The sequence below is a fragment of the Chinchilla lanigera genome, unplaced genomic scaffold (genome assembly GCF_000276665.1).
Source record: "Chinchilla lanigera isolate Chin_1 unplaced genomic scaffold, ChiLan1.0 scaffold00135, whole genome shotgun sequence".
In the NCBI taxonomy this organism is placed as follows: domain Eukaryota; kingdom Metazoa; phylum Chordata; class Mammalia; order Rodentia; family Chinchillidae; genus Chinchilla; species Chinchilla lanigera.
The window spans coordinates 3,071,335-3,095,249 of record NW_004955536.1 but is presented as its reverse complement, the minus strand read 5'-3'; the positions used below and the strand labels follow the sequence as shown (position 1 = coordinate 3,095,249).

General features: G+C 33.5%; 1 protein-coding gene across 10 annotated transcripts in view; it reads left to right on the top strand.

The window, feature by feature from the left end:
- Window positions 1-23,915, top strand: part of Adam18 (ADAM metallopeptidase domain 18) — a 94,801-nt gene that overhangs the window by 14,008 nt on the left and 56,878 nt on the right. For all 10 annotated transcript variants that reach the window (XM_013507738.1, XM_013507740.1, XM_013507737.1 and 7 more), the window contains 6 exons: window positions 568-644; window positions 1,827-2,004; window positions 10,449-10,514; window positions 16,569-16,640; window positions 16,829-16,995; window positions 17,787-17,868. In XM_013507738.1, coding sequence (XP_013363192.1) covers window positions 568-644; window positions 1,827-2,004; window positions 10,449-10,514; window positions 16,569-16,640; window positions 16,829-16,995; window positions 17,787-17,868 — 642 coding nt within the window. The remainder of the gene's footprint in view (window positions 1-567; window positions 645-1,826; window positions 2,005-10,448; window positions 10,515-16,568; window positions 16,641-16,828; window positions 16,996-17,786; window positions 17,869-23,915) is intronic.

Genomic DNA, 23,915 nt, shown 5'->3' with positions numbered 1-23,915 from the left:
ATCATCTGTTACATCACCATTCAACTCAAACTCTACTATTATTGTCTTCTTAGTTTTTTGGTTTTTTTTTTTTAGTGCTAGGAATTGAGCCTAGTACCATGAACTGCCAGACAAGCTCTCTGCCACTGAGCTACTTACCATCCTCATGTTGAAAAATGCTTTATTCTGTATAACTCTGACCTCTAATGTGGTTGATTGTTGTACATAGAAATGTGATAGAGAGGGACTGGGGATTTAGCTCAGCAGCAAAGCACCTGCCTGGCAAGTGCAAGGTCGTGAGTTCGGTTCCCAGTACCGGAGAAAAACCAAAAAAAAACAAAAAAAACAAACAACAAAAAAAAGAAATGTGATAGAGGTGGGTCCCACATGCAAAAGATTATTCATGTGTCTCCGGGTGGTAAAATGTGAAGAGTTGTCAAAAATATTTTCCTGAAATTTTGCATTTATAATTGTATACAATTATCATTGTAAAATATTTTTACTTCTTGAGTCTTCTGAAGTGTGTAACAATGACTTTTTATTCGTAAAGAATCTGTGTATCGACACTTGTTCATCCTATGTTTTTAGACGCATTGCCATTACCAAGGATATGCTGCTGAGTTTCCAAATTCTGTTGTCACACTCAGTGTCTGCTCTGGCCTCAGGTAATAACACCTTAGAGGGCAATCACACATGGAGAATGCAGAACACACTTTAAAATAAACATTAGTGGCTAGCAGGCACAAGTCAGGAAAAGCCAAAAATTTCTTTTCTGATGGCCATACTTTTATTTATGTTAATGTTAATACTTGTACCTAAATTTCCATTCAAATGAAATGAATCCTGGAAGTTCTCAGTGGAGGTCTTTCCAGTATACTGGACAGGAAGGGATAGTTTCACAAAGAAGACTTTTTTTTTGGTTTTTCTCCGGTACCAGGAACTGAACTCACGACCTTGCGCTTGCCAGGCAGGCGCTTTTTGCTGCTGAGCTAAATCCCCAGCCCCTCACAAAGAAGACTATAGAATATCCCTATAAATGTTATTATTGGATTCTCTATCATATCTCAATTATGGGAAATGATCCTAATTGGTTATTTAAATATAATAGGCACACACAATATTATTTCAGCTTAATACTCACTAGAGAAAAATAATGGAGAAGACTCCTCACAGGTACGTGGTGGAGATAGGTGATTTTCAACGCTGATGCTGAGAAACATCACAAATCTACCAGAGGAAGAATGGGCCAGAGTAGGAAAAGAAAAAAAGATTCTTCCTAGCTTCCTTTTCATTTTGGTGTCCAATTTCCAGAGATTTTTCATGTCAATTAAAAAAATTGGCATTCTGTGAAAGTGATTTTCAAATATATCAATATCTTTAGACTTCCATTCTGCATATCTACTTTCCCTTTATTTTAACCTCTGTAAGGGCAAGAACTTTATTTTTGGAATTCTCAATACATATCTCAGTTCCTATCAGGACATGGCCTTATTTAATATATCTTGAATGACTGCTACTGCTATCCAGAAATTAGAAGAGTATTCTTCAATACATTTCTTTAAGATGTAAGCAAAATTAAAGCAGATGTAGTGGGTGTTGCTTGTGGTAGATTGCAAAAAGCAAATAGAAAAAGACAGTGGATTGAAAACCACTGTCTATACACCAATACTGTAATTCAGTATTGCTTGTACTATTCTTGTGCTACTTTGTAAATAGCTGTCTGTTTGTTATTATGTTTTCATTGTTTTACTTTTAAAATTAAAAAGCTCTAAAAAATACTTCAGGTTATAGTTTTTATGATATCATTGCAAGATTTTTTAATAATTATTGTTTCTCTGAATGTTCAGGGGATTGCTGCAGTTTGAAAATATCACCTATGGAATTGAACCACTGGAATCTTCAGCAAGATTTGAGCACATAATTTATCAAGTGAAAAATGACAATCAGGATATACCAATGTTAACAAAAAATTACAGCAATATTCAGCAGATAGACCAGCTCTCTCAAGTTCATTTAAACAGACAGGTAACTGTCATACTGATATTGTGACCTACTAGGAAATTATCCCTGTAATTATTTTTAATCACGAAAGGAAACTAGTTAGCTGTGGAGTAAAATGTAATATTTGTGTCTTCTTTCTATATTTTGAAATGACATATAAATTTTATACAAAATACCCACAAAATTATGTAGGTATTATGTTTCAAGTTTGTTTTATGATGTATTATATAATATTTCTTTATTTTTTGCAATTTTAAAATAAAATGGTTATGATTTAAACATTAGCATTATAGGAAATGCAGTCACTGTAATTTCCAGTAGCCTGTTAATGAATACTTTTTTTTTTTTTTTTTGGTTTTTGTCCAGTACCGGGAACTGAACTCATGACCTTGCGCTTTTGCCGCTGAGCTAAATCCCCAGCCCAATGAATACTTATTATTCATTGTTTTATGTAGAATTTAAAGATGTCTACTATGTCAACTTGTTTGTGTTCTTTAAAAGTTTGGTTTCCTCCAAGGAATTTATAGTTTATATCTCTTATTATAATATCTTCCTTATAATTTTTAAACTCTGTTCTGTTTATGTACACATTGATTCTGATTCATTTATTGAGACAGATTCTCACTATGTGGTTGGCCTCAAATTTGTAATCCTCTTTCCTCTGCCTCCCAAGTGCTGGGATTGCAGGGGTGCACCACCACCTGTCATGTGCATTTTTATTTTTGCATGGTATGTTATATTAATTATTACATTAAAATAATCTAAAATTAGTTTGGCAAATTTCTGTTTACTTTCAGACTGTCATCAGTTTTGTCTAGAGGTGTATGAGAATATTGTTATGATAAATATGTCTTGCAAGCAAGCACAGAAAACCCTTTTGTGTTTTCTTTTTTTTTTTTTTTCCGGTACCAGGAATCAAACTCATGACCTTGCGCTTGCCAGGCAGGCGCTTTGACACTGAGCTAAATCGCCAGCCCCCCTTTTGTGTTTTCTACACTCTTTTCAATTGCAAGGTAACAAACACCTCTTTATAAAAACAGAATGTTAAAATATTCAATAATAAAATACCACTTTTAGGGGTTTTTTTTGTTTTTTTGTTTTTGTTTTTTTCTCCGGTACCGGGAACCGAACTCAAACGACCTTGCGCTTGCCAGGCAGGCGCTTTTGCCGCTGAGCTAAATCCCCAGCCCCTAAAATACCACTTTTAGATAGATAGGAATAAGGATAGCCAATTCTTTTGCATATTGGATGTTTGTGGTAGAAGTGTTTGATTTGCATGTTGTGTAATTATTACTATAGAAGTTTTAACATATTAATTAAAACTACTTTAAATTCCATTTCTGCTAGTTCCAACATCTGTGCCACATATCTGGTTGATTTTTATGATTATCAAGACTTTCAGATTTCTTTCTTGCCTGGCCATATTTTTTCTCTTGTTATTGTTACTGTTTGAAAGTGAGGCATATTGCATTAATACTTTTTAAGGATGGAGATTAAGTACAGTTTTCTTTTTCCCTAGGACTTTAGTCTGAACGTTGGTGTATTCCACTCAGATCAAATGCCTGTTTATCATTGTTATGTCTAACACAGTATACCAGAGGCTTCTCCCTCCCCCAGTAACACTTTATGTTTATAGTGAGCAAAAGTTTCCTGCAAAGATGCCCTTTTCCTGCTTGGCTTTGGGTTTCTCTACTTGGCTTTGCTTCATGATTGTAGGAAAAAGTCTGTCTCTTCTAGAGCTTTCTGGTATATCCATTTTTTTTTTTTTGATAAGTTAAGTCTAGAATATTGTCTTTAATCAAGTAGAGAACTGTTTTGTTTGTTTGTTTCTGATGCTCTGATTGAGACTCAGTGTTAGGCAGATACTCCAAACTTTGGTTTGGGGATGTAGACTTCACAAATGTTGCATCTCTTCTCTAAATGCAATGCTGGACCTATCAATCATTTCTTTTCCTCTTTCCCAACTTCATCTCCTCTCTCTCAGCTGTAATGGGTTTTACTAATACCCTTAAACTATAACCTCTTTGCCAGTTCCCCTGAAGATTAAGCCTTTTGTATTGTAAAGGAGGTGGAGGAAATACACTGGAGTGGCTGATATTCCTGTCCTCCACCCAGCACCATGACAGAATAAAAATCTTTTTGATGTTCTTTCCAGTCTTTATCATGAGTAACTTGCTGGGATTTTGGAGAAAACAGCTACAAAAAGCTGTGAAACCAGTGGTCTTTAAGGTTCCTGGAATCTTTGCTAAAAGGTGTCTGGCTGGCCAAAAGCACAGAGAGTAATAAAACAATAAAACACTTTTATTGTGGAGGGCACGGAGAAGATTGACAGAGAAGGAGAATCTTCTGGGGGGCTGGGTCATGGGGACAGTGGTTAAATATGGTCAGGCTAGAGGCGGTGTTTAGGGGGTGGGCTAGCTGACGTGGCAGGCTAGCATTGGGCAGGAGTGTGGGAAAATGAAACAGGATATTACATAAAGAGGAGTAGGAAGTCCTAATTCAACTCCAGGAGGAAGGGTGGAGCTTATCATATGGCCTTTAAGGGCCAGTGCCATATTGACCATGGCATATAGTCTCCAGTAGGTGGCACCACAGAGACTTTAAAGGAATTATGGAAACCTTTCATTTACACTTTTATAGTGGCACAAGTTTGGACTTTAGAAATTCAGCTAAAATTTTACCAGAATATACCTCCCAGTTTACTTGGCACTTGATGTCTCTGCAGTTGCATATTAATGTTTGGTTCCTACCACATCCTACAGGAACATTTCTCTCTCCACATTTAAGTTAATGGCTTTATCTCCAATTTTAGCTTTTTAATAAGTTCAGAAAAGTCATTAACTTGCAGTTTCTCCAGCTTTTACAGTGTTAAACATATGAAAAAAAATGTTCTTCCCAGCTTTCTATATCTCCAATACAAAACCAGAAATCTTAGAAGAATGCTTTTTTTTTTTTTTCCAATAATGCTTTTCTCCATAAACCCTTTAGGCAGCAGTAAGTACAAAAATTAAAATGTTTAATGAAAAAATAGTCTAGTGCAATTCACTTCCTCAAGATAGTTATTAATGGCTGTGTAACATGTGCATGCCAGTCACTGCTTACTATCTGTCCTGAAAGCCAGTGTGGTGTACCTGACCGTAGGAAAACCACAAATCAGAAACATGCTGAAGTAACATCCCTTCCTATTTCATGCAGTCAGCATTTCAATTTGTGGAGTTGCAGTGGGTTTGTTTACATATCATTCATTTTAGTCAAGATTTTTATGCATATCTGTTACTGATTTTTCAATCATTTTTTTCTCATTATCTAATTTCATTCTAGCATTCACCAGAGCTAAAACCATACCTCTTAGTTTGTTGTGACTATTATCTAAAATAGAAATTAGCAATTAAAGAATAAAGAACAATTAAACAACAAATAAAGTTTTAATGTTCACATTAAAATGTGATGGCCACATTTTAATGTGATGTGGTAGGAACCAAACATTAATATGCAGGGATTTTTAAATTCAAAATTCATTTCAATAATGGTTTTCAGTTGTCGTCAAACACAAAATTTTTTCAAGAGTTATGGATATGGGCAAGGTAGAATAGACCCACTTTTCCTATTATTATAATACATAATACTTATCCTATTATTCATAAGTATAACTTGAAAGTCCTAGAAATTACTATACCAGACAAAAATTATAGTTCCCAAATTAATACTGGAGCTCCCCAAGCAGTATTGGGGGTGATGACACTGATCTCTGCTGACTGGCATCACCTGAAAAGACTTGTGACAGGAGGAGAGGGTTATAGACCACTCTGTTTATTAAAGAAGCACACTGTCTTAAACACATAATGAGAACAAAGGCATTCATGAGAAAGGAGCTCAAAAGATAGTTCAAGGAAAGTACATATTCCACTTGAGCTGATAGTATTGGAGACAGCTTGGGAAACAGCTCAGAAAATGTTTCCTACATCCTGCAGCTGTGATGCCAAGGCCTCCGTGCAAGTCATGCTGTGCTCCATCTTCAGAGTCTTACTAGCAGCTGACTCTTCAGGAGACCCATCAGGACAGTCCACCTCGCAGCTTAGAAACAAAGCACTTCATATACACATTTTCAGTGCTGACTCCCCCAAAGCTGAGAACATGAAAATTGAATACCAGAGAGTAGATAAGCTTTCTATGTAGAGGAAACCTTATGTTAGCAAGCTCTCTGTGTTTTTTTTTTTTTTGTGTGTGTGTGTGTTATTGTAGCTTACTTGTTGGTTAGTTTGCCTTATGTACTGTGGATAATAAAAAGGCAACAGAAAATACCGATAAATTCAGACAAAAATTCAAATGAAAAAATATGTTCTGTCTAACCAAAGTACCAGGAAAAGGCCAAATAGAAAAGCCAAATTTTTAAGACAGAATCCATACCACTCTAACAAACACTCCAGAAAAAATTGCCTCTTTTCTGTTTCAGGGATGGCCGAATAAGAAGGCTAGACATGTAGCCTCACCAGTTTGTGAGAACATGCCCCCTATCTGGGCATAAATGACATCATTGAAAATTAAATGGAAAAGTCTAGTTTCGTTATCCCTGATGGTAGTGGTACACCAAAAACCAAAACAATCTCAACTTGAATGACAGAAGACAACGACAGATGCTAATACTGAGATGGCATAGAAGCTGGAATATCTGAGAAGTACTCACAGTAACAAAATGTTTCAACAAGGAATTACGGACACACTTGAAATAATGGCAAACAATATATGGCTGGGTGTGTAGCTTGGTAATAGAGCACTTGACTAACACAAAACAAAAAGCCCTAGGTTTGATATCCAACACTGAAGAGAGAGGAAGAGAGGAGAGAGGGAGGGAGAGAGAGCAACAATAGAAAGCTTCAGCAGATAAATAAGTATCAGCAAATAATTGGAAGATATAAAGATGTTTGAAGTAAAAATTATAACATTATCTGATGAAGTTCTCAGTTTGCATAGCGGAAATGTTTAAGACAACTATATTATTTAAAAGAAGTAGAATGACTAAAAGGTGGGGTTGCTAAGGCTTACTCAAACTAATAAACTGTCAATTCCACTAGGCCGTATGTGGTGTGGTACCTTATACTTAAAAATATTATAGATAAAAAAATTGACACTGTACATTTTTCAAGTAATAGCGTAGAGAAAGAAATAAAAAGAGTAATGTAAAGCTGAGTGTAACAAATAAAAACAGATAATAACATGGCAGATTTAAGCTCTAATATGACCATAATGACATTAAATGCAAAAGTGATCTAAATATACCAATTTTCAAGCTAAGATGTACAAAGTGGATTTAAAAAAAGAACTCCAATACTGCCTGTAAGAAATTGTTCTCAAATGTAAGGAACTACCTACATTTAAAGAAAAAGGATATAAAAAGTTATTCCATGCAATTAAAACACTTCTAAGCATTAGATGGGTCAAAGAAGACGTTTTAAAGAAAATAAAAATATAATAAGTCAAAAATTGTGGGACACAGCTAAACAATGGTAAATGGGAAATTTATAGCATTAAAGCCTTACACTAGGAATGAAGAAACATATCCAGATAATAGCAACGCTCTAACCTCAAAGATACTGGGGGCATTATGAGTAAAGTTATCCAGTGCCGGGAGGTTGAGTACAGAATGAGGCCATTCATGTAACAGTCCTAAAATGGTGGTACGTGGAAATAACCAAAGGTGTGTGGTCACCACAAATTGGAGATGATGAGGTAGGAGGAAGGTGACTTGAGGGAAGTGTGGCAGTGGGAGCTGAGGATGAGGCCTAGTGGTAGAGCACTCACTAGCATGCATGGATCCCTGGGCTGCATTCCTAGTGTGGCAAAAGAGGTACACATGATAACGGAGATCTTTGCAGTAATGGAATAGGCTGTATCTTAATTGCAATGATGCCTATGTGACCAAATCTTATTCGTATACATTGTGCTGATGTCAGATTTCCAATTTGCTTCCATAATGTATTACGTTTCTTTAAGGTATAACCATCAGGAAAACTGGGTGAGTCATATATGAGGTCCCTGATGTCTTTTGGCAAATTTCAGTCATTTGACAAGTTTAAAAAAGGAAGAAGGAAAGCAAAATTGTAAACTAAAGATGACAGGAACAATATATTAATATGAAATTGGTATATCTAACATTCTTGTAAATAATATTGTAAATTTATTTGGAACTCAGATATCAAGGATAAATTTATTTTTGCATTGATGAAGCTAAATAAATTTGACAGGACAAAGATTCGGGGTAAAAGCAATGTTATTATTAAAGTATAAAGCCTATTGTGTAGGAACATTCTTGAAATTGGCCAGGGTGTTATATAATTCATAATACAATCAAGCTGTGATGTAAATGCCATAGTTGTCAACATTCATTTTTATTTTCATAGAAATATTAAGAACAAATGAAATACATTTTTTTTAAGATAATGCTAACTGCTAAGGGACAAATTAGCATCTCAGAATATGATTTTTATTTCAGTTATTCAATAATTAGTAGAAGGACCACATGTGTAAGGAAAGTATTTTGAAAGTTGACTTCATAAAAAATGATCATAAATAATGACCGTATGGTATTCTAAATGAGATTAATCAACATTAATAAAATATATTTGGCTTAAATTATTTTAAGTGTCTATAAAAATATAACTAGAATTCTGAATATGTTCCATATAAAAGAACTGGCTCTGACTTTAGCAACTTTATCATGACCTATAAAATGGGCTTTTCTTCTGTCTAATTGTAAGTATGATGCTGTTTAGAAATGAGTAAATTGACATATTAACAATTTCACATGTGTTAACTAAAAAAGGAAATCTGGATCAAAGTCATAGGCAACATAATAAGACATTAAAATGATATTTGAAAATAGTTGCTTTAAAAATACCAAAAGTGTGCCCTTAGAAGGAGACCCAGGTAAGAAAATAAAGCACCAATTATTTTATTTGTATTGTTTTTAATCAATGAAATCACTGAAGTTTTGGCTTTATGTACTCTGGTGTATTTGGTAAATATACATAGTTTTAGTTTTGAGTGTAATTATTTTTAGGTCTACCAAAATAATGAAGCCTAACTTTTCAGGCCTTAATTATCAATATCAGTAATTGCATAATTTTAATTTTTTAAATGTTCCATCTTCCCAGTCAGTCCACCTTATTCACTGTTCTAAGACTCTAGAAAATGCTGGAAAATTGCATTAAAAACCAAAAGAGAGCTTAAGAGACCAAATTCACTTATTTCAGAATTTGGGAGAAAATGAGTTAAGAACATTTTCTTTCATACAAAATTGCCTATATGCATGTATATACACACAAGGGTACAGATAAATAGATTGGATAGATGGATAGGTAGATGGGTGGGTGGATGGGGGTAGATGGATGGGTGATTGGAAAAGTAGATTATGGGTAGGAAGGAGGGGAGGAGAAAAAGAAGGATAGAGGCAGGGAGGCAGGGAGAAGGGAGAGAGGGAGGGAGGAAGTTAAAAAGTATGGAAGGAAAAGAAGGGAGGAAGGAAGAGAAGGCAAGGAAGAGAAGGAAAGGGAATGATAGCAGTGCTCAATGAGTATGTAGAAGGCATGCGTACTTCACAGTACTTCTCCATGAAAATATCAACAAGCCTATTTAAAACCAAGATTCTACCTAGTTAAATCCACTATGGTGGTTTACTTGTTAACTTATTTAACCCAGGAAGGGTATCTATGACATATCCAATATCATAACCATCTTTAAGCTTCTAATTTGATGACTAATAAGCCTTTCTCTGAGGAGTTTTAGTTTCTTTGAAATGTCTATGTGTAAAGTGACATCATACTGTCAGAACTATAGCTTATATAAAAACTGCTAATGAAATCTTGAATCATGTTGCAGTAAACTGACGACTTAATGCTGCCTTGGCACAAACAGTATTTCATGATACCAGATGGCACATGATGTTCTAGAACTATTCAATAATTTCTGATATTTAACATTCTTTTGTTTTATATATACCCTATGGTTAATAGGCAAGTCACACTACCTGAATTTCTGTGTAGGCTATAATTCCTCAGGTGTTGGGAAATTATAGAAAAAATATTTCCCATATTTCTTTTGCAGAATAGATGGAAGATTCCCAATGAGCTTCAGGTAGAATTAACATATTCTTTAGGACAGTTGAAGAAGTCTCATGTGTAACCAGGTGATATAGATATTGTGAGATGAAGATAATAGAATCTGTATCTTTTTATTCACTTTCTTATGCAGCATTAATAGAGTATCTAGAAGCATGTATTACTCTAGCAGGATTAGTAGGATTTTTAAGGTCTGTAATGATTTAAAGTGAAGTTTTATGCTTTACAGCTAATTTTTATATTTTTCCTCAGTGGTTTTACATGTATCTTTTTGCCTCCTTTACATGTCACCTTTTTCCCTTCACATATTTCATATGTATTAACATTTGATAAATCCTATGTTAACTTTTCCAGGAAGCATCTCATTTACAACTATTACCCCGGTATCTACAAATGCACATTATAGTGGAAAAAGCTTTGGTAAGTCAAACTGTGTTTCTTGCCTTCTTTCTCTCCTCCCTCTCTCCCTTCCTTACACCTTCCCTTCTGCCCTTCCCTTTTTCTTTCCTCTTACTGAAAATTTCATCTTCATTTCAAAGCATAATAGATTTTTTTCATTATTTCCAAATAAGGATATTTTATGTGTGTTACATAAATTGCTATGTGACCTTTGCTTACCATTATGAGCACGAGGCCAAACTGTCCTAGACCATCTATGGATCTGCTGCCCCACCCCAGCGCGGCTCAGTCTCTCTTTTCCTCACCCACTAGCAGCCTTGCCCTGCACTTTCCTGCTCCTGCCTTTCTGGCCACATCGTTTCCTTTTTACATGGACAATTTTAAAAATCTTGTATAAGGCACATTTACTTGATTTTTTTTATTTTCCAAAAGCTTTAAACTTAGTGCTTTGTTCAAATTAACATTGTTTTAAGTTCCTCCATAACTAATATGTCACTTCAGTAGTAGTTTGATGGGTTTTAAAATATTATTTTAAAGCATATTTCAGTACAGTTTTCTGATGTCAGTATACATTTGTCTTTTGCATTAGTACCAAGGGATCAGTGGTAATTATCAAGTACAGTGTAGTAAATGGGGATTCTGCTTGAAAGAATCATATTTTACTGGAAAAAACAAATATGTAACAGGAGAATTCCAATGTGATGCATTATGTCCTTCAAAGGAAATATATTCAAAATGGAAGAATATAGAAAGATATAGGAATTATTAAGAAAAAATTCAGAGAAAAGGTTTTTTGATAAATAGCTAAGATTATCAGAGAGATACAAATGTGGGGATCAGATGCAGGAGTCTGAAAGACAACTCCTGTTGCTTCCAAAATGATGAGCAGTGTGATATAGCTGCTCATGTAAAACGAGATGTGCACAGTATGAATTGGCATCAAGTAAGGCCACTGCATCCCAGCCTAGGGTAGGAGCTTGCATTTTACCTCATATGTAATGGGAATATATTGAAGAATTTGCATAAGGAGAAGGAAGTAGAGGGAGTCCAGACCATAGACTCAAAGAGCAGTTAGAATCATATAAGTAACTTGTGACACTGGAGGAAAACAAATGGAGCAGGATTTGGGAGATGTTGGCTAGCAAAGAAATCAGCTGTGTATCCTGCACAGAAGCTCTAAAGCTGAAAACCTAATCTCTGGTAACTGAAAGTTGTTTGAGAATTGACATAAAGACCTTGATAGAAAAATCAATGACAGAATTATGAAACCAGAATTTATAGAGCACTGAGAATAGAATCACAGAAACAGTGGGAAGGATATTGTCATAGTTGTCTGGAGCTCTGTTGATAGTATAGGCATGTTAGGTAGACACTGACTTTGAGGAGTAATACAGAGGAGTATCTTCCTAGCATGGTATACAGAGGTATAGATTACATAAAACCAAAGGCACATTGCTTTGACTCCTTATAGATGTGTATCCCAAGATAGTCATGTATGTACCAGCTTTAAGCATTCTCAACCTCATGCACCTTTCCATTCAACATGTCCACAAATTTTATCTCTATCAGTTAATGTTGCTAACTTATAAATATCTTGGAAATGGAATCACAGATTATCTACTCTACAGTATTAAAATTCTTTTCCTCTATACAGTGTCTCTATGATTAATTCATATTATTGCCTATAATAATGGTTTATTCCTTAATGTGAATAACAACTTGCAGTTATTATGAATAAAATTGTAACTAACATTCTCATGTATGACTTTTGGTAGACAATTTCTTTTAGATATCTGTGTAGAAGTACAATTATTATGTTGTAGGGTATATACGAATTCAAGTGCTATTGATAAACAGTTTCAAAAGTGATTATGGCAATTTTTTCTGCCATCCAGAATGAACAAAAAAATCCAGCATTGTCACAAATGATTAGTGCTAATAGTCTTATTTTTAGTGATCTGACATGTGCAGTGATAATATACTATGATTTTTATGTGCATTTACCTAATAATTAATGTATTTTCACATGTTCATACTGCTGTTGACTATTTAGGTATTCTTTTTCAGAGTAAGCATGTTTTCCTCCCTTACTTTAATATTTTTCTTCTTGCTTTGTGGGAATTCATTATATATTGCAAATATGGTTTCTTTGTCTGATAGCTATATTGAGGATATGGTCTCCTAGTCTGTAGCTTACTTTTACACATTCTTAATGCTGTCTTTAGATAGATACATGTTCTTAATTATAATTAGTTTAAATCATTTATTATTTTTTACTACTTTTTAACTTAAACACTATTTTATTAATTCAAGAACATGACTACTTTATGTACATTTTATTTTAGAATTTTTTTCCTTTACTTTCTGAGACAGTTTTTTAAAATTTTAAACAGAAAAAAAAAAAACCCAAAATAACCACAAAGACAAAAATAACACAGAAACAGTAAAAACAATACAGGATTTCAAAACAAGATGATAAGAATTAACAATGGTTGTTATATTACATATTGTTATCTTCAATGAAGTTGCTCAGATTACCAGATGTAAGAATGTAAAATTGATCAAACAATTAAAGAGAATAAAAAGTAATAACAAACTTAAAGATGATACAGAGCTTCACAAAACAAGATAGTGGGAATTCAACAGTGGTCGTTACATTGCATACTGTTGTCTTCAAATTAGTTGTTCAGGTTACCAGATAAAGCATGCGGAATTAGTCAAGAAAAAATTAAACATTAACTGTTCCTTTCAATAAACCAATAGACATCAGCAATACAGTTATCTCAGCTGTCCTTGTATATACATATATTTTTTTTTCTTTCTTTCTCTTTCTTTCTTTCTTTTTCTTCTCTCTCTCTCTCTCTCTTTCTCTCTCTCTCTCTTCTTTCTTTTCTCCTTTTCCTCATCCCAGTTGATCCATCCCTTTGAGCCCATCAGTGGAGGAATGGATAGAAAAGATGTAGTATTTTTATACAAGGTTTTTATAGGTAAATGGATGCAGCTAAAGACCATACTCATAAGTGAAATACATGGGACCCACATGTGTAAACATCATTTCATCTCCCTAAGGTAAGAATCTGAAAGAGTAAATAAAACCCAAAAGGTACAATAGATATTGTTCAGACAGTTTTTAAAATCTACCTTTAATTGTTAAATGGATATGCTGTGAGATAGAAATTAAGGTCTATTTAAAGTTAATTTTCTAATTATTACCTTCCCCTTCTTAAATTATTATGTACCGTCTTCCAGTTCAGTACTGTTTCCAAACCAATGGTTTGGTGCATTTCTCTCTTTCTAATATAGTCAAGGTCTAAGTTTGTGTATTGTGGGGTTGTAATGTAATGCAAGTTTGTTGCAGTTTATTTTCATTAACATTTGCTTTTTTATTTCAAAGAAAAAAACAATTTCTAAACAAGATAATAGAACAATAACAATAATTAATACATTGTGCACTGTTACCTTCAAAGCAGTTACTCAGAGTACAAGATATAGGCATGATATCTTATCCAGACAATATTAGCACAAACCTTTCTTTTCAATGAACTAAGAGAAACTAGCAGTATATCTTTACTATCTTGTGTGTATATTTTTTCTTTTTCCCTTCCTTCCTTTCCTCTTTCCCTTATCACAGTTTCTCTTTCCCTCATCACAGTTTCTCTTTTCCCAGTTCACAATATCTGCTGTACGTTTTGGATCTTATTGACTTGTTCAGGTGATACTAGTGAGACAATATGATATTTAAACATGTAGGTCTGATTTATTTCACTTATGAGTATGGTCTTAAGTTGTATCCATTTATCTATAAAAGTCTCAAGTTTTTCTTTATAGCTGAGGAATAGTCTGTTATATATAAAAGACCCACATCTTTTTTATCCATTCCTCAGTTGATGGGCATTTGGGTTGTTTCCAAGACAGCTGTTACAAATTGTGCTGCTATAAACATGGGTGCACATATATCACTGTGGCATGATGTTTTTAATTCTTCTGAGAAGATACCTACAAGAGAAATAGCTGAGTAGAATGGGACCTCTGATCCTAATTTTTTGAGGAATCTCCACACTGATTTCCACAGTGGTTGCACCAGTCTACACTCCCATCACCAGTGGAGAAGCATTTCTTTTTCTCTGCAACCCCTTCCAGCATTATCTCAGCCACCTTATCTTTCACAAAGGGGTCAAACATGTTCAGTGGAAGAAAGACAGCCTCTTTAATAAATGGTGCTAGAAAAACTGGCTTTCCACATGCTGAAGACTAGACCCATGTCTATCATCATGCACTAAACATTTTCTTTTTATGTAAAAAATATTTTTTCAAATTCATTATGTGTGTTTGACCCTTGTTTAATTTTGAATTGTATTGCCCTAATTGAAGATTTTCATCATACTGTGTAACCTCAATGTTGCAGATTCTTTGAAATGTATTGCAATTTCCTGTTGTAACCAACATATGATCATTGATCAATTTTGTAAATATTACATAAGCATTTGAAAGGATTTACTGTATTTTTTCTTTTTATATTATGTCCTTCCTTCTGCAGAGCTGTACACATTTTAATGAGATCAAACAAATATTTTAATCATATTCTTCAGGGTTTCTGTGTTTACTGAACTTGTCCTCGGGTTCTGTCAGTTATTAAGAAAATTGTATTAGTCCCTTAAACAATAATTGTACTTTCTTCAAGTTTCCTTTTAATTGGGTCAATATTACTTATCATGTTTAGATGCTAGATATCAGTGCCTACTGATTAAGCATTGTTATGTTTCCTCTATACATTGATTAATTTATCTCAGGAAATATACTTTTGGAGCTAACAGTTCCATCTGCAGTGTCATGATTTTTAATATGGAAAAGTATGTTTTACTATTTGATAAAATCTTAAAAAATATTCACAATTTGTCATTAATTAATAATTTTCTTATTTGTATATTTTCTGGGAATATGTTTCATATATTTATGCCTTATCAGGAACAATATCTTTTGTACTATATGGAAACCATTTTACCTAAAATATATTTAATTGTAAACTTAATCAATGAAAATATATGATTAATTTTACATTACCACTTTTATCAGCAGTAATCAGTAATTGTACAACTATTTCATTAATTATTATAACTGTGAGCTGTTAGCTATAAACATTCTTAAAGTTAAGTAGGAACTCATTTTCAGTCTGTAAAACTGACAATTTTAACAAGAGTATTAAAGATTTTCCATTTGAGGCTCCAAGGAGGAGAGGATTCACTACGTCACCAAATATGAGCCCATATCATCTCAAGAGTTTGCTAAACTCAGAGGACATTTTCATCCTTTTTTAACACATTATCTCATTTTATTCTTTGTCAAATCATTTGTTGCAAACAATTCGCACTATGCATTATGGAAATTTCTATCTTTTCTTCTATAGATATATTTTTGAATTTCACTTAATTTTTCTATTTATTTGTTTGCTTACCAAGCGTGCAATGAGAGACATGTTTTTTTTTGCTTTTTTGCTTTTACCAGGAATCAAACTCACAACCTTGTGCTTGCCAGGCAGGCACTGTGCCACTGAGCTAAATCCCCAGCCCATGAGAGACATGTTGGTTTGCTCTGTTTCATCGAAAATTCCTAGCTAAAGAAAGTTTGTTTACAGAGAAAACAATACAGAGAAATCTGTATACAGATTTTGAATACAGAGAAATCTATAGAATTCTCTATACAGAGAAATCTCTTTGAATACAGAGAAATCTATAGAATTATTATTATTATTATTATTTGGTACTGGGAATTGAACTCAGTACCTTGTGCTTGCCAAGCAGGTGCTTATGCCACTGAGCTATATCCCCAGCCTGAAATCTATAGAATTATTTTAATACATCTTGAGCATTTCGATTTCTTCTGTTTAAGGAAATCTTTAAAGTGTATAGCAAGAATGTTCTAAATGCTCAGGTATGGTGTTTTTTTTTTTATGTGTTATGAAAGCTGTCATCTCTATGTTGTTTGACAAGCCCTATGCTTTTCCTACTGGTATTACCATGATATCCATATCATCCAGAAATTGCTGCTGTTTTTTAATAATTGGAATTTATTTTCCAGTTTGATTACATGGGACCTGAAATGATGGCTTTCACACACAAAATTATCCAGGTTATTGGGCTTGTCAATGCTGTAAGTTTTTACTTTTTTGTCTTTCTAGTTTTATAAAAAGTCATTGGAAATAATCTGTATATTTTAGTATAGCAAATGAACAACTTAAAGATCTTTTGTTAGTTTACTACTTAAACTTTCTCTTCATTTTATGTACTATTTTAATGTGGTGGTTGATGTCACTTGAAAAATATAAATCTTATTTTTAGATGTTTACCCAGCTTAAATTGACTGTTAAGCTGTCCTCTTTGGAACTGTGGTCAGGTAAAAACCCAATTTCAACTGATGGAGATGCTGATGATATATTACAAAGACTTTTGGCATGGAAAAGAGACTCTCTCATCCGTCGGCCCTATGACATAGCATACTTACTTATGTAAGTGTGGTGTTCTTCATTAATACAAAGATATCTATAAGTATTTCCATTAAATTGGTACATTTAATTTAGTGTCTTTCATTTTTTGTGTTCAGTTTTCTATAGGACCTTTTCAAAATGTATGTATGTATATATATATATATGTATGTGTTATGTATCTATCTAATCTATCAATCTATCTATCACTTATCGATTCAGAGATGCCATGGAGATGATAGATGAAATATAATTAAAAACAATAGCAATTTATTTTGTAGCAATATATTTTAAATTATAATTATTGTGAAATTGTATTTTATGAATTTTTGGGATGTTTACTGTAGAATATATATATAATTCTTAACTTATTAATACTATAAAAATTTACAGTATGTGGTTAACATTGAATTAGTGTTTTTTGTGTCTTACTTTTTTGACTAAGAAATAATTTTCTGATAATAACTTTGCTTTAAGTAAATATTTTAGGAGCAGTAGGGTTGTTTTCCCATAAATTAAAAGTCACTTTTTTAACTTTCAGTTGACCAAAACAGTTAACGGACCATGAAGGGAACTAAGCTGAATTTCAGATAATAACACTACATCAAAATTAAGAGTTACATGAGGAAAGAAAGTGTGACATTAAAATCAATTACGAGTATTTTATATAACTTATTAGATATTATCAGATTGGAACTTTATATGTTTACAAAGTCATTTTCCAAAATTTAGGAAAAGGAGATTTAATTTAGTATATGTTCATAAAATGTTCTGAATATCTATACTAATAAAAAGTCAATAATACAATGATGTAGTTACAGGAAACACCCCCACTACATGGGAGCAACATTTCCGGGCAGAATATGCAATAAAAAATACAATGCGGGTACTGCGATGGTATGTATTTTTAATCTTTCTTTATATTACTATTTTTACTTTATATTTTATAAATGCTAGTATAAGTAAATAGTTTATAACTACTGGCTTTTTCTGTATATGGTATTGTACTATTATATTATAATAAAGCTCTTAGAATTTTTTAAAATTCTAAAAATGTTTGAAATGTACTAACTTCTACTCTATAGAAGGATATACATTTCAAACATAAGAAATATAATGCAAACATTAGTACAGTCATATACCAAGTAGTTGTAATGTTTACAAAAACTCTCTCAGATTTTTAAGTAAGTCTAACAGTAGAGCAAAGATGAAATTCCAGAAGCTGCAAAAATCATTAATTTATGCTTGCTATTTCTTGCTACTACTTTATGCATTTTTTCAAATGTACATATCCATATGCAAGGTGGTAATGTTAACATTAGCTGGAGAATGTAATTATTATGCATTGCAAATATACATAGATTAAAAAAAAAGGAAACTAAAAATAAGTCTTGGTCCAAGGTGTCTAGAAAATTTATCTTCTATGAAACAAGTCCCTAGTGCCAAAAACGTTGGGGACTGATACTCTATATTCTATTCCATTTTTTTACATGTGTATTCTTAGGCCAGAACTGTGCTATTTTTGTTACTCTAATGTTCTAGGGTATTTTGAGATTGCCTATTGTGATACTTCTAGCAATGGTCTTTTTACTCAGGATTGTTTTGGCTATTCTGGATCATTTTTGGTTCTCTATAAGTTTTAGGACTTTTTTTCTAGTTCTGTAAAGAAAGTTATTGGTGTTTTTACAAGATTACTTTTTTGAATCTGTAGATCACTTTGAATAATTTGGCTTTATTAACAATATTAATTCTGCTTATTCATGAATACAGGAAGTAATTCTGTCTTCTAATGTCTTTTTCAATTTATTTCTTCAGTGTTTTGTAATTTCATCTCCTTGGTTAGGTTCATTCCTACATGTTTAGAGTTACTGTGAATGCAATTGCTTATCTAATTTCTTTCTCAGTGGGTTGTTTATTGATTTATCGAAATGCTATTGGTTTATGTATATTGATTTTGTATTAGGACACTTTTCTGGATTTTTAAAATCAAACCTAAAAGCCATTTGATTGAAATTTTCAGGTTTTTCTGCTGTACAGATTCAATGCAATTCTCATTAGGTTACCATTAGTGTACCTCACAGGTCTTGAGAAAACATGCCTTGAATTCATCTGGAACCAGAAGAGACCCAGAATAGCAAAAGCAATCCTGTGCAACAAGGACAAGTCAGGTGAAATCACAATCCCTGACCTGATATTATACTACAAAGCTACTGTCATAAAATCAACCTGGTACTGGCTAAAAAACAGACCTGAGGATCAATGGAACAGACTGGTTCCAGTTGAATTTTTGACATGTTTTCTCTAGATCTGTGAGGTAGACTAATGGTATTTTGATTAGGATTGTATTAAATCTGTATAATAGTTTGCGAAATAGTGCTATTTTCACAATGTTTGTTCTTCCTATCCATGAGCAAGGATATCTTTCTATTTTCTGAAATCCTCTTCAATCTCTTTTTGCAGAGTACTGTAATTTTCAATATATAGGTCTTTTCCTTGTTTTGTTAAATTGATTCCTAAATATTTCAATTACTTGGATGCTATGGTGAAAGGTATGGTTTCCTTAATTTCTCTCTCAGTGTGTTTGTTGTTTGTTTGTTTGGGTTTTTTTTTGGTGTTTTTTTTGTTTGTTTTTTTTTTTTTGTTTTTCTCCGGTACCGGGAACTGAACTCACGACCTTGCACTTGCCAGGCAGGCGCTTTTGCCGCTGAGCTAAATCCCCAGCCCCTGAGCTAAATCCCCAGCCCCTGAGCTAAATCCCCAGCCCCGAAGGAAAGGAATTTGTTGTTTGTATATAGAAATGCTTTTGATTTTTGAGTGTTGATTTTGTCCAGCTGCTCTACTGAATTTGTTTATTAATTCTAGGAGTCTTTTGATGGAGTTTCTAGGGTCTTCTGTGTAAAGCATCATATCATCTGTGAATAGTGATAATTTCACTTCTTCCTTTCCTATCTTTCTTCCTTTTATTCCTCTGTCTTGTCTAATTGCTCTGGCTAATGCTGCCAGAACTATTGACAGATTCCTAAATATGTATGAATTACCAAAGTTGAGTCAAGAAGATATAAAAATCCTGAGATACCCCATATCAGTTAATGAGATTTGAAAATGTAATTAAAAACTTACCAACAGAGAAAAGCCCAGGTCCTGATGGATTCACAATGGAATTCAACAAGAAATTCAGAGAGGATTTAAAACCAATACTTCTCAAACTCTTCAGTGAAATTGAATGGAAGCAATTCTCTCTAACTCATTTCTGGAGGCATATATTATTCTGATACCAAAACCAAAGAAAAACCCAATCAAGAAAGAGAACTACAGACCAGTCTCCCTAAGGAACATAGATGCAAAGATACTCAATAAAATACTAGCAAACATAATGCAACAAATCATCAAGAAAATCATACAGCATGACCAACTGAGATTCATCCCAGGGATGCCGGGATGGTTCAATTTACACAAATCAATACATGTTGTACACCATATCAATAGATCCAAAGACAGAAACCACATGATCATCTCAATAGATGCAGAAAAAAGCTTTTCACAGAGTCCAACACTCACTCCTTAATGATAAAACCCTACAGAAAATAGGAATAGGTGGCCTTTACTTCTATCTGATCAAAGCCATCTATGGCAAACCAACAGCCAACATCATACTAAATGGACAAAACCTGAAAGCTTTCACTTTAAAATCAGGAAAAAGGATGTCCACTGTCACCACTCCTATTCAATATATTATTTTTTGTTTGGTCTTAGATTTAGCTTTTTTTTGTAAAATCTTAGGATGAATTAATAGGTTATTTATTTGTGACATCTCTGTTTTTTATGTAGGCACTTGTAGTTCATACACTTTCCTCTCTGAACTAATTAATTTTATTTCATAGACTCTGATATGTTCTTTTCACTTTCATTTGAGAGTTTTTGAATTTTTCCCTGGTTTCTTCAGTGACTTGCTGAATCTATAAAAGTGTATTATTCAATTTCCATGTGTTTGTATTTCTGTGATTTCCTTTGAATTTGATTCCTAGCTGCATTATATTATGATTTGATAAGATGTATGAGATTATGTCCAAAAATTCCTGTATTTACTAAAATTTGTAAATGTGGTCTATTTTGGAGACAGCTTCAGAGCTGCTGAAAAGAATGTGTGTTCTATAACTGTTGGATGGAATATTCTATAGATGTCATAGGTACATCTCATCCATAGCATAGTTTAACTGTAAGGTCTTTTGATTATTTTGCCCCGGTAGGCTACTTTTTGTGAGAATCATTCACTGTAGTTGTATTGAGATCTACTTTTCCCTTGATGTTAAGTAGTGTTTGTTTTATGAAATTGTATGTGCCAGTATCAAGTGTCCGTATATTTGTAATCATTCTATCTTCTTGGTGGATGTTCCTTTTACAAATATGCAGTGATCTTAGTGTTTCCGTAGACTAATTTGTACTTGAATTCTGTGTTGTTAGATATGAATATAACTATTCCTGTTTTCTTTCACATTCCATCTACATAGGACATTATTTTCTATCTTTTCACTTTCATTCTGCATATGTCTATGCTAGCAACGTGTATTACTTCCAGGAAACATATAGTTGGGTCCTGTATTTCAATCCACTTTGCTAGTCTGTGTCTTTTAACTGGAGAACTAAGACCATATACAAATAAGATTATTCTTAAAAGCTATGTACTAATTCCTATCATTTCCTTGTTTTTCTGATGTTCTGATAATACTCATTTACTTGTGTATTCTTTCTCTTATGTGTATGTAGAGCACCTTTAAATTTCTTTCATACTAGTGATTTAGTGGTCATGAATTCCCTTAGTTTATGCTTATCTTAGAGGGTCTTTATAGCTCTTTCAGTTCTATAGGATAACTTTGCTGAATGTAGTAACATAAATTGCCAGGTATTTTCTTTTAGCCCTGAAATATATCATTAAATACTCTTCTGTCCTTCAAGTTTCTGATTAAAAGGCTGTTGCTGTTTTAAAGCTTTTAAAATTCTTTTTTTCTTGACATTTTGACTAAATATGAAGTGGGAGATTTCTTTACTTTTCATGTCTGTTCAGGGTTCTAAATACCTCCTCTACCTCAATATCCTTATCTTTCTCAAAACTTGGGAAATTTTCTATTATTTCACTGATTTTCATGACTTTAGTTTGCATCTAAGACTCTTCATGTATTCCCAAAGTTTTGTCTTTATGTCATTTTTCAGAGGTTTTACATGTTTATTTCATAGCTTTTATTTTTGTTTCTTTATTGCAGTCAGTGTGATAATTTATCTACTATCTATTTAGGGTCTGAAGATCTGTCTTCTGCTTAATCTAGATTATTGATGAAAATTTTCACTGAGATTTTAATTGATTTACTGAGCTTTTAATTTCCAAGCTTTTTGATTTTTTCAGAATGTCTTTTATTAAAATGCATTTTCATACCTGGCACTTCTTCCTTATTTCAGTTTTTTTATTTGCCTACTCTTTGAATGTGTTGATAATTTTTATAATCATTGTTTTGAATTTTTCAGTATTACTCCTTCTTTGATTACCCTTGGAATTAGTTACAGTGGAAGTAAAAGTATCAACTTTTGGAGGTGTCATGTTATCTTATTTTTTCATGTTTCTTATATTTCTATGTTGAGATTTGTGCATTTATCAGGTTGGATATATCTCCTACTTTTACATGAGGATCTTTTTGGAGAACAGTTACCTTTTGATGATGTGTGCTGATATAATGGATTGTTGTGGAATGCTGAATATATTTTCAAGTAGGTTTCATAATTCAGTTTCTCTGTTACTTCTTTGGTGATGATAAGTATATTTTGACACAGTGCATACTTTGTCAGATACTGAGAGTCTCACAAGAGTAGGGTTCTTCTATTATCTCAAGCAGTTATGTTGTACAAGCAGAGTATATGGGGTTCACCTTCTGTGATCATCCCTCTAATCTTGTCAAGGATGACTGTTCTGAAAGAGTGTGAAAGTGGACTTTGCTGCGGCCCCTTGTAGGTGTAGCATCCATAGTCCTTGTATTGTTTTTCTCTCTGCTCTTGCTGTCTCTGTGGATGTCCAGGAGCAGGTCTTTGGGGCTCCCCTCACTAGGCCTACTTGAGGCCTGGCTATTGACTGGGGGTTTTTATCTCCTGTAGTTTTGACAGAAGGTTGAGTGGGACAGAGGTGTGCATGGGCCAAGGTCTGCTGCCTCCTCTCTGTACTCTGCATGAAGTTCAGTGGCCCAGTGTCTACCAAAGTGTTCAATGCATTGTCCTAAATTCTCAATATCATATAGAAAGGAGTAGTGAGTAACAATACAATAACAAATACTGGTGATCAGAATAGGCCAGTGGGATTGGAAAGTTATACCTATGGCATCTGCAATTATAATAAGAACAACAGAAGCAGGGGCAGCAATTATATGAACTAAACTGTTTTATAAGATTATAAAAGTACAGCTAAAAGTGAAGAAAATAAGAAGAGACGCAAAAGATAGAAAGTAACAAGAAAAGTGGAAATTAAAGACACTCCACCAAGTGGGAATATGTAGTTCAGTGTCAGAGCACCCTTATCTTTGAACACCAGTACCACACACACACACATACACACACAGACACATGCACACACACGCACACACATACACACACACATGCATTCCTGCATGTACAACACCAAAAACAAAATAGAAAAGAAAAGAATGACAAAATAAAATAGAAAGCAAAAACAAAAGAGAAGCTGGGCGTGGTGGCGCACACCTGTAAACCCAGCACTCGGGAAGCTGAGGCCAGAGGATCGTTGTGAGTTCAAGACCAGCCTGGGTTACAAAGTGAGCTCAAGACCAGCCTGAACTGCGAGACCCTATCTCAAAAAAAAAGACAAAAAAAGGGAGTAAATAAAAGAATTTGACTTACTAGGAGTAGCAAAAGAATAATAAGAATTGTTAAAAGAGGAAATATATATA